The sequence below is a fragment of the Emys orbicularis genome, chromosome 1 (genome assembly GCF_028017835.1).
Source record: "Emys orbicularis isolate rEmyOrb1 chromosome 1, rEmyOrb1.hap1, whole genome shotgun sequence".
NCBI lineage: Eukaryota > Metazoa > Chordata > Testudines > Emydidae > Emys > Emys orbicularis.
In genome coordinates, this window is record NC_088683.1 from 373,305,303 (window position 1) to 373,316,320 (window position 11,018).

At 66.9% G+C, this 11,018-nt stretch overlaps 1 protein-coding gene across 7 annotated transcripts; it reads right to left on the reverse strand.

The window, feature by feature from the left end:
• Positions 1-1,195: 1,195 nt before the first annotated feature.
• Positions 1,196-10,613, reverse strand: ARFIP2 (ADP ribosylation factor interacting protein 2). 7 transcript variants are annotated; one of them, XM_065417983.1, is made up of 9 exons: positions 10,515-10,613; positions 8,700-8,808; positions 8,057-8,113; positions 6,478-6,573; positions 5,159-5,274; positions 3,651-3,872; positions 3,187-3,344; positions 1,662-1,836; positions 1,196-1,351 (listed from the first exon to the last, which is right to left on the reverse strand). In XM_065417983.1, the coding sequence occupies exons 1-9, from the start codon at positions 10,611-10,613 to the stop codon at positions 1,196-1,198; spliced, it is 1,188 nt and encodes a 395-aa protein (XP_065274055.1). The 7 variants fall into 7 exon arrangements, with proteins under 7 accessions (XP_065274055.1, XP_065274102.1, XP_065274094.1 ...); XM_065418030.1 differs by lacking the exons at positions 6,478-6,573; positions 8,057-8,113 and having other exon boundaries at positions 5,159-5,237; positions 8,738-8,808; XM_065418022.1 differs by lacking the exons at positions 6,478-6,573; positions 8,057-8,113 and having other exon boundaries at positions 5,159-5,229; positions 8,712-8,808.
• Positions 10,614-11,018: the final 405 nt, after the last annotated feature.

An 11,018-nucleotide genomic window follows, 5' to 3' on the forward strand; every position in this document is an offset into this window, starting at 1 on the left:
ATTAAATTAGCAAGAAAAACAAACCACCTCTCCCCTGGCAGAGGAGAAAGGGCCCAGCGCCCCTGGCCCGGCGGCAGAGGGGCCCCGGCGTGGCCAGCGCAGGACAGACCTGGCCACCCCCCCGCACACTGGAGGAGCCGGAGGAGCCCAGTGCTGCTGGAGTGGCCGGCATTGGCCACGGGAGGCCGGCTCTGTGCAAATGGAAAGGCTGCAGCCGGCAGGTGTGTGCCAAGCCCAACCCGCCCCCCTGCCCCGCCCCTGGGGAGGAGGCTGGAGCCCAGGGACAGGGCAGTCCCCAGACACCTGCTGCCCCAGTGCAGGGGAAGAAGGGGCTGTAGTGTGTGAGTCTGAGGGGGGAGGAAGTAATGAAAGCAGCTGACTCCCCCCTCCGGAAATGCCAGAGACCAACTACACAAGGCGAGGGAAGGACTGGCCCCAGGTCACAAGCCAGAGCTGGGATAGAACCCAGGAGTCCTGGCTCCCAGCCCCCCCACACCCTTCCCCCCGAGAACACGGAGGGGCAAGACAGGAGACACTGCCCCCTCCCACTCCCCAGAAGGCCTTGAAGTGCGGGAGGGGAGAGACACGCGCCCCCCCCCCACCCCGGAATGAGGCCTGTTGGGAGCGGGGGCGACAGGACACGCTGCCCCCCCAGGAGTGAGGCCTGTTGGGGCGTGGGGGTTGGGACACGCTGCCCCCCCCCCAGGAGTGAGGCCTGTTGGGGGGGCCAGGACGGGACACGCTGCCCCCCCCCACCCCCCAGGAGTGAGGCCTGTTGGGGGGTGGGGGATGGGACACGTCAGCCCCCCCCCCCCGCCCAGGAGTGAGGCCTGTTGGTGGGGACAGGACACGTCGCCCCCCCCCCCCCCCGGAGTGAGGCCTGTTGGGGGGTGGGGGGATGGGACACAGGACACGCTGCCCCCCCAGGAGTGACCCCCGTTGCCCTGCAGCTGCACTGGGTGGGGGTCACTGAAGCGCGGCACCCCTAGGAGCAGCCCAGGCTGGGGGCACCGAACTCCCAGGGCAGAGTTGCAGACGGGGGCCCCTCTCCAGCCCCCACCCGGGCACAGAGCCCAGGGCCGCCCGAGGCACGGGGACCCCATGTACCCAGCCGGGGTCCAGGCCGCGGGGCTTGCACAGGGTCCCCCTCGCCCACACGCGCCTGGCCCCGGCCAGAGCTCAGAGTCCAGGCCGCTCACTGCTCCTCCAGCCATGAGGGCTTCTCGGCGCCCGGCGTCTTCAGCTGGATGTTGAATTGCCGCAGGGTCTGGGCCAGCTGCTGCTGGTTGCCGGCGAAGTAGGCGGAGACGGCGTTGTGAAAGAGCAGCAGCTGCTTGTGCATCACTTTGATCTGCGCAGGGGGGGGCAGAGATCAACCCCAGGCCAGCCCCCTGGCTCCCCTCCCCCCAACACCCCCTGAGCCCGCCCCTGGCCCCCTGCCGCCCAACACCCCCAAGCCCGCTCCCCGGCCCTGCCCCTCAACACCTCTATGGGGTCACCACACCCCTGGCCCAGTGACACCGGGGGCTCTGGGGCTCACGGTGGGGCAGGCAGCCAGGCACTGGGCAGGGTGGAGTGGCCCGGGAGGCCTGGGCCTGCTCCTGGCACAGGGAGGCCGGCCCAGCCCCTGGCACCCATGGTTGCCAGGCCCCGCCCCTCACCTTGTTCTCCTCCAGGAACTTGAGCTTGATGGCCACATCGGCCCGCAGCTTCTCGTACTTCCCCTTGTGGCTCTGGAAGTGGCTCTGGGCGGCGTCGAGGCGGCACAGGGTGCTGGCATCCCGCGGGCCCATGCTCAGCTCCTCCAGGTCTGTGCGGTAGGCGTCGTACTCCAGCCTGCGCAGAGACGGGGTCAGAGCCACGCTGCCCCCATGGGCCCTCTACCGAGCACGGGGAACTGTAACCCATCACTCCCTCCGGCCCGGGCCCCCCTTACCCCTACCGCTGTGCCGGCCCTCAGTGCCCCCCGGCTCCGGCCCCCCTCGCCCCCACCCGCCCTCTACCGAGCACGGGGAACCGTAACCCATCACTCCCTCCGCTGTGCCGGCCCCCAGTGCCCCCCAGCCTGGGCCCCCCTCACCTCCATCCGCCCTCTACTGAGCACGGGGAACCGTAACCCATCGCTCCCTCCGGCCCGGGCCCCCCTCACCCCTACCGCTGTGCCAGCCCTCAGTGCCCCACGGCCTGGGCCCCCCTCACCTCCATCCACCCTCTACCGAGCACGGGGAACTGTAACCCATCACTCCCTCCGGCCCGGGCCCCCCTTACCCCTACCGCTGTGCCGGCCCTCAGTGCCCCACGGCCTGGGCCCCCCTCACCTCCATCCGCCCTCTACTGAGCACGGGGAACCGTAACCCATCGCTCCCTCCGCTGTGCCGGCCTCCAGTGCCCCCTGCCTGGGCCCCCCTGGGCCCCCTGCCCGGGCCCCCCTCACCTCCATCCGCCCTCTACCGAGCACCGGGAACGGTAACCCACCACTCCCTCCGGCCTGGGCCCCCCTCACCCCCACCCGCCCTCTACCGAGCACGGGGAACCGTAACCCATCGCTCCCTCCGCTGTGCCGGCCTCCAGTGCCCCCTGCCTGGGCCCCCCTGGGCCCCCTGCCCCGGCCCCCCTCACCTCCATCCGCCCTCTACCGAGCACCGGGAACCGTAACCCACCACTCCCTCCGGCCTGGGCCCCCCTCACCCCCACCCGCCCTCTACCGAGCACGGGGAACCGTAACCCATCGCTCCCTCCGCTGTGCCGGCCCCCAGTGCCCCCCGGCCTGGGCCCCCCTGTGCCCCCTGCCCGGGCCCCCCTCACCTCCATCCGCCCTCTACCGAGCACCGGGAACCGTAACCCACCACTCCCTCCGGCCTGGGCCCCCCTCACCCCCACCCACCCTCTACCGAGCACGGGGAACCGTAACCCATCGCTCCCTCCAGCCCGGGCCCCCCTCACCCCTACCGCTGTGCCAGCCCTCAGTGTCCCCCGGCTCCGGCCCCCCTCACCTCCATCCGCCCTCTACTGAGCACGGGGAACCGTAACCCATCGCTCCCTCCGCTGTGCCAGCCCTCAGTGCCCCACGGCTCCGGCCCCCCTCACCCCCGTCCGCCCTCTACTGAGCACGGGGAACCGTAACCCATTGCTCCCTCCGCTGTGCCAGCCCCCAGCGCTTCCTGGCTGGGCCCCTCACCCGCTCACCTGGCCGTCTCGTACTGCTTAACAGTCATAAGCGTGTCCTCCATAGTCTTGTTCACCAGGGTGTTGATGCTGGAGACGAAGAAATTGACAGCCCCGAGCAGGGTCTCTCCGTTCTTACACAGCAGCTTCTGCGTCTCTGCGTTACAGCCAAACTCCTCCTGGGGTGGGGACGGGGCGGGTCAGGGCCCCAAGGATGCCAGAAGCCTTCCTGCCCCCCCATGAAAGAGCCCATCCCTCCTGTGCCATGGTCCGGCCTGGCAGCCTGGGGCACTTCCCTGGCCCATTGACTGCAGTTCTGCAACCTCCACTGCACCTCCCCTCTCCGCCCTCTGTGTGGCAGGGCCCTATCAGCCCCCCATTCACACGGGAGGGGAGGCTCCGGGCCCAGCCCAAGGTCACAGGCCATGATAGTGGTGCCAAGTGGCTCCCGCCCCAGCCGGCCAGCCCTCGCCCCGGGCCCATACCTGCAGCTCGGGGGATTTCTGGCTCAGGTCGGAGAAGGCGTCGCCCAGGGCGTGCTGGGTCTGCACCAGGCTGTAGAAGTGGTGGGTCAGCGCCCGCGCCAGCTGCAGCACACACTCGTATTTGCGCTTCGTGTCACGCAGCAGCTCGATCTGCGTCTCCAGCTCCAGGTCGACCGTGCGCGAGCCCCGGCCGAAGCGCTCCGAGATCAGCTGCTTGGTGCACTACGGGAGGGGGACGAGTCAAGAGCTCCTCAGGGACCCGGGGGGGGGGGGGGGGGGAAGGGGCTCCACGAGGGGCAGCTCCCACAAGCCCCCACTGAATATTTAGGAGGGAAGTTCATGCAGTTTGTACTCCAGCCCCCTCCCTGACCCCATGGGACAGCCGGTCCCTCCCCTCAGGCAGCCCACTCCCCCCTTCCACTCCATTGGACAGCCACCCCTCCCTCCGCCATGCAGCCCATTCCCCCTGCATGGAACAGCCAGTCCCAGGCCCATGGGGAGCCCATTCCCCCCTCCAAGGGACAGCCACCCCTCCCTCTGCCAGGCAGCCCATTCCCCCACCTCCATGGGACAACCAGTCCCAGCTCCAGGGGCAGCCCATTCGCCCCCCACTTCAATGCGACAGCCGGCCTCCCCCCACCCCAAGCAGTTCATTCCCCCCTCCCGCCCCATGGGACAGCCGGTCTCTCCCCCCTAGGCAGCCCATCCTCCGCCGCCATGGGCAGTGTGACGAAGTGGGACTGTTCTTAATGTTTCCTCTGAATACTGTGTGGGTGCCTCAGTTTCCCCTATGCATTTCTTAAGTCTCTAGGTGGTGGGGAAAGGCCAGTGTGCATAAATCACTGACACTCTGTCTCCCTGGCAACAAATGGCCAGGGCCCCTTCCCCCCCCTGCAAGGAAATAGCTAAAGGTGAACAAAGGGATCAGGTGACCTCCTGGCCCAGGAAAGAGACAAAGCCGAGAGAAGGAGGGGCTGGAGGGGGTTTGAGAGTTGGATCTACCTGGGGACCAGGAGTGAGGGCAGACGTGGGTGTCTGGCTCTCTGAACCCCATAATGGACCCGGCCGAGGGGTCCCGTTCGCCGCTGTACCTACAAGCTCTGTTTTAAACCATGTTCCTGTCATCTAATAAACCTCTGTTTTACTGGCTGGCTGAGAGTCACGTTTGACTGCGAAGTGGGGGGTGCAGAACCCTTTGGCTTCCCCAGGACCCCGCCGGGGCGGACTCGCTGTGGGAAGCGCACGGAGGGGCATATGCTGAATGCTCCCAGGAGGTGAAGCCGTGTGAGCTTCTTGCCCTGAAGACAGTCTGCTCCAAGGGAGAGGAGGCTCCGCAAAGTCCTAACTGGCTTTGTGGGGAGCAGTTCCAGAGCATCGCCCGGGGACTCTGTGACAGGCAGCCCATCCCCCCATTGGACCTCCCTACCCGCCCCATGGGACAGCTGGCCCCTCCCCGAATAGGACTGCCCATTCCCTCTCCCACCCCCCATGGCCTGAGACAGACTCACCTTGTATGTGTTGATGCCCCATTTCTTGACAATATCAAACTTCTCCACAGCGATGCCCCGGGTGGCCTCGTCTCCCGTCGCCAGGGGGCTGGGGTGGGGCGGGTGCAGCCCGGAGCCTGGAACACAGGGGGCCCAGGACAGGGCAGTGAGACCCCCACACACACACTGAGGCCTTGATTCAGCCCCCTGGATGGGATGTGTGGTAGCACCTCCTGCAAGGCCTAGTCACTGTCCCTGGGGGCCCTGCTCTGGTGGACCCCCCAGCCCGAGACCCACTCCCCACGGCTGGGCTGAGCGCCCTGGCCCCCCCAGCAGCATGGGGAAGGTGGGGCCAGTGCCCCACCAACAGGAGGACGGGGGACCTGGTGCCACCAACTCTCCCGGGTTTGCCTAAAGCCCCAGCTCCCGGAGCCAGGGGATTTGAGGAGAAACCACTTCACAGCCCACCTAGCTGGGAGGGAAAGCTCGAAACAGTGACCCACTGGGTGCCCATAGGGAGGCCCCCCCCCTCCCCCCACGTCCGCCCTGGCCTCACAGCGCACCCTTCCCTCGCTCCCCCCAGTGGCCCCAGCACACACATACACTGGCGGTACAACTGGCCCCAGGGCGAGTCCCCCTTCCCGGGTGGCCCCACTGGTCCCAGGGCACACACGCCCCCGCCCCCATATCAGCCCCACTGGTCCAGGCGCACGTATGTCCCTCCCATGGCAGCCCCAGGGCACGTACGCCCCTCCCACGGCAGCCCCACTGGCCCCAGCACACATACACCCCAGCCCCCGCGTCAGCCCCACTGGCCCAGGCGCACATACCCCCACCTCCCCGCATCAGCCCCACTGGCCCCAGGGTACACATGCTCCCCTGCCCCCATGGCAGCCCCACTGTCCCCCCGCAGCAGCCCCACTGGCCCTAGCGCATGTACACCCCCCCACCCCCGTTGTCCCATGGTTTCCGAGCCAGCTGGCACGGCAAGCCCTCTCTGGGCGGGCGCTGCCAAGTTCAGCCTCTCAGCCACGCAGGGCCAGGACAACAGCTGGGGGGAGGGAGGGTTGGCAGGGGCCAGCGTCACTGCAGCGCGAGTCACCAGGCCATGGTGCCCCTGTAGCCTCACGGGGCAGTGGCACCTTTGCCTGGGCCCCTCCAGGCTGCCCTGCAATGCCAGCAACAGCGGGGGGGCTCCACAGCCCCCCCAGGGACCTCAACCCTACACCACGGCAGGGCAGGGGCAGCTCCCCAGGGCCGATTCCCCCGCAGGGACTGGAAGGCGCCCTCTGGCCCGGGGCAGGGAGTCCATGAGGTGTCAAGGAGGGGCCCTGCGGTACCTGCTGATGCATCTGCCTGGCTGGCGATCCGGCTGGCAGCAGATTCACTGGGTGAGATGGATGGTCCTCGGGAGGAATGAGATGTGACAAAGGCGCCTGGAAAGGGAGGGGACGGGCCAGGCAGGGCAGTGCCAGGGGAGGTGCACAGGGCGGGAAATGGAGATGGCGTGAGGTGACAATGAGAAGGGGGGGCTGAGCCAGCTGTCTCCGGCCTGGTGACTGTCCCAGGACAGGGCACCCCCGGGCAGTAGCACTGCACACAGGGACCAGACCTGGGCCCAGCTAGCCTCACACACCACAGGCCCTGTGCCTGAGGTGGTGGTGGGGAACCTGCCCCTGGAAGGTCTCGTCCGGGACATCAATACTCAGACTGGCATAAACCCCGGCCCAGGTTTCATATCCCTGCCAGAACTGTCCTTCCCTCCGATCCCTCTGGCTATTTGCGTCCCCACAGAATGGCCAGGCCCTTGGCCTCAGGGACATCCTGTGGCAGAGAGTTCCACAGGCTAATTACACTCTCCCGTTTCGCACCTTTCCATGCCATGGACCGTCCCCCCGCCCCTCTGCTGCAGCCCCAATCTCCCTCCCCCTGCACAGCCCCCGTCGGGATTTACAGATTTCTGTCCTTCTCACTCCAAGCAGTGACACACTGGGCCACTGACACGCCTGGCTGTTAGCCACAGGCCACCTGCCGGGACTCTGCCAACGCAGCCTCTTCACCACCCCGTCTCTGACCCAAAGGACTGCAGGGGTGAAGCCAGCGGCTCAGCTAACTGGGTAGCAGGGGACCCCATGCCTGGGCTGCCTCCCTCCATGGGGCAGGAGCCTCATGGACAGGGCAGCCCTGACGCCCTTGCCTCAGAACAGAGGCCAGGCGGGGGGTAGGGGGGTGGGGGGGGAGGGGGAGGCCAGGCTGGGGTCTTGGCTACCAGCATCTGGACATTGGCCCTGGTAGAGATCCCCAGTGCGACCTGGCAGGGTCTTACCGCCCCCCCCCCCCCACCCATGGGGATGTGCGTGGTGGGGACAAGATGCCAACCCCTCCCCTCATGGGCCCATGGTGGGGACCTGCCCGAGGGGTGGGACACTGGAATTGTCTGGCTTTACTTTGCCCCTCCCAGGCCGGGGACAGCGCTCTCCCTCCTGGGCTAGCCGGCGGCCAGGCCTGCACCGGAACAAGGCAGGGGGCTCCCAATGAGTTGTGCCCCCTGAGGGTGCCTTGCACACACCCACACACGCCCCGAGGACCACACAGCAGCGCTCCCCTCCCCCACACGCTCCTCCAGCGAGCCCAGGCCCCACTCCCAGCATTAGACCCCACGGGGAGTGAGGTGGGGTCCCAGGGCCCAGCCAAGGCCAGGAAGCATTAGTGAGGGGAGCCCCCAGCCAGGCCTCCCCACCAGTCAGTGCAGGTGTGAAGCAGGCGGCAGGGAGCAGACAGGTTAGCAGCCCGGACGCCCCCCCAGGGCCCAGCCAGGCCACAGGCCCTGGGCCTCTGACAGCCCCAGGCCAGGCTACAGGGAGAGCCATTCCTGCACCAGCCAGTTAGTGAAGCCCCAAGGAGGGAAAACGGAGCCACCTTGTGCATGGAGGAGCCGCAGTCCCGGGAAGGAGGCGTTATATCGCACCGCAGGGCCTAGACAGAACCACACAACAGGGTCGGAGCGGGGCACACACCCCGGGTGCCCCCACCCAGCGGGCCTGGCCTCCCAGCCTGGGGCCCAATGCGGCAAGCCAGATCCGCTGCCCGCTGGGCACGGCCAGCCGAGCGAGCCTCCCAGCCCAGGGGAGGGGCAGCAGCTGCGCTCCAGCGCTCCCCGCCGGCAGAGCCCCCGGGGCCAGGCGGGGCAGGGCTGGCTTGGTGCTCGGGCTCAGCTGCTCCCTTCTCCTAGGTTGCCCGGGGGCTCCCCAGGACTTGGGCAGACCCAGTCTGGCTCCTCTGGCAGGGATGCAGGCAGCAGAGCAGCTGAGGCTAGCGCCCCTCCTCTGCCATGGGGCGCTGTGCCACCTGGGGCATCGCAGAGGAGGGGCGCTAGTGCCCCACCGTAGAGCTCCTGCCCCACAGCAAAGCTGCCTCCTCCCTTACACCGTTGCCCTCTAGAGCCCCTGGGGGCCCACCTCTTGCCCTGCAGCACCCTTTGCCTGGCAGACTGCAGCCGGCAGTGCCCCAGCAGAGGCACCAGTCCCAGGGACCCCCAGCTCCCCGCCCCAGGGCTCCTTACCTTTGACACTGCTGGTGGGGATGATCCCCTCGGCGGTGCCCCCGTAGCCCCCCGACACAATGCTGGTCTCGTTCAGGTTGGGCCCCGACACCATCACCTGCTGCAGGTCCTGAAATGAACAAGGGCAGAGTCCAGGGAAGCTGGGCTCAGACTGGCCCCTGGAATTAGGAGTCAGCCTGGCCCTGCTGCACCCGGCCAGCCTAGGACGAAGGGGGGATTTTCTGTACTATCCCTGTGACTCCTCTGTGTGTCTGTTTCCCTCTGTACTTTCCTGGCTAGGCGGGTGACAGGAGACAGGTCACCTCGTGTCTGGGAGCAGGACTGGCCACTAAAGAAATGGCTGAAACTGAGCCAGATCAACCGAAGATCCAGAGAGACAAATCAGCCCCTCCTCCCCCAAAGCACTTCCAGCCGCCAACACCGAACCGCGAGGGCAGTAACCCCTGAACGGGTGGATGCTGCTGGAGGGCCAGGAGGCTGGAATGGAGCTGCCCTGAGGAAGGACCCCGGCTCTCCCCTGGGACTGACAGACAACGGTGAGGTAATGCCTCTCCTTGGGCCAATGACTGCAGCAGCCACAGAGCTCTTCTTAAGAGCCTGCTTGAGCCCTGGCTTCACCTTTGCCCTGTGTGCTGGCCAAGGCGCCCAGGCTCTGTAGCCGGGTGATTGACAAATGGTGACTCGCTGTAAACACTCCCGGGGAGCGGGACCGGGCTGGAATCGCCGCAGGGAGCCACGCAGAACGACGGGTCCCTGGTGCCAAAGGCCCAGCCAAGGAGGGAGATGTGGGTCCTTAGAGCCCAATACACAATGCCTCCCTCCCCCGTAACCCGACGCTCCCTCCCCTCCCCCAACACGCCCCCGTAACCCAGCGCCTCCCCTCCCCCCAACACGCCCCTCTAGGCCAGCGCTTCCCCTCCCCGCAACAGGCCCCCCAGCCTGGCACCTCCCCTCCCCTCGACACATCCCCCCTAGGCCGGTGCCCCCATGACAAATTGGGGTTTTCCCTTGTTATATTGTACTCAAGCTTATGTGAGTCTGTGACGAAGTGGGGTTTTATTCATCTTGTTATGGTGCATGTGAGTCTTACTGTCCTATACCAATACTGTGCGTGCCTCAGTTTCCCCGTGTGCCGCACCAATGGGAATTGGGGGTGTGATTTTGCTGAGGCCCTCGGGGCAGGTGAGGCTGCCCAGCTGCTTGCACCTGTGTAACCTGAGACCCAGGAGGGGGGTGCAAACAGGTGACACCTTTTGCTGGGGAAGCAGGACAAAGAAAAGGAGGAGGGGCATCAAGGGGGGTGTCGGAGGCTGGGTGGCTGGAAGTCTGCGTGGGGGGACTCGAGGGGGGAATCCAGGGCATCTGGCCCAGGACTCCCAAAGATGGACTTGGCTGAAAGTCACTGATTTCTGTGCTAACAAGCTCTGTTCTATGCTGTGTTCCTGTCGACGAATAAACCGTCTGTGTTCCCGGCTGGCTGAGAGTCACGTCTGGCTGCGGAGTGGGGGTGCAGGACCCACTGGCTCCCCCAGGACCCCACCCGGGTGGACTCGCTGTGGGAAGCACACGGTGGGGCAGGGGATGCTGAATGCTCCGAGGTCAGACCCAGGGAGGTGGAAGCTGTGGAAGCTTCTTGCCCTGGAGACAGTCTGCTCACAGAGAGGAGGCTCCCCCAGAGTCCTACCTGGCTTCGTAGGGAGCAGTTCCAGAGCCCCTCTAGGCCAGCGCCTTCCTTCCCCCCAGCCTGGTGCTGTCTCCCCAACGTGCCCATCTAACCCGGCCCCCCCTCTCAAAGCCCCGTCCCAGCCCACATACCTGCTCCAGGCCATCGTCCTCCGGCAGGCTGCCCGTGTCCCCGGTTCCATTGATGGGGATCTCCATCGTGGCAGCTTTGCTCATGAGCCCATCCGTCATGGTCAGGATCTGCAGAGACAGGGTGATGCTGAGGGGCCAGCAGGCTAGGTCCCAGCCTCGCTCGCCGCAGTCTGTCCCCCAGGCCCCCGCGAGACACTGCCCTGGCCGGATCCAGCTCTCCAAGGAGCTCTCCTGGGACTCAGCCCGGACGGCCACCCTCAGAGAGTGGCACAGATTTACCCCCACCCTCCGGGATACCAGCCCCCTGAGAACAGCCCACACCACCCCCGGGCATCCTGTCTGCCCATAGGAGGCCTGGCCCTGCCCACAGGCTGCCTTGAGCGCTGAGGCGATAGAGGCAGCCCCCTGGGCACTCCCCAGGCCCCTGGTCAGAATGGCAGCAGTGCTGACAGCATGTCCTGGCTTCCAGCGATCACCAGCCGCCTGCTGCCCACGGGCACCTTC

Excerpts from the sequence above, each read along its gene's own strand:
- ARFIP2 (XM_065417983.1), bottom strand. The coding sequence starts at position 10,613 with ATGACGGATGGGCTCATGAGCAAAGCTGCCACGATGGAGATCCCCATC. Across the intron at positions 6,574-8,056 it reads GCGGCTCCTCCATGCACAAG|GCGCCTTTGTCACATCTCAT; the intron begins GTGGCTCCGTTT and ends CTCCCTTTCCAG. Across the intron at positions 1,837-3,186 it reads AAGCAGTACGAGACGGCCAG|GCTGGAGTACGACGCCTACC; the intron begins GTGAGCGGGTGA and ends GTCTCTGCGCAG.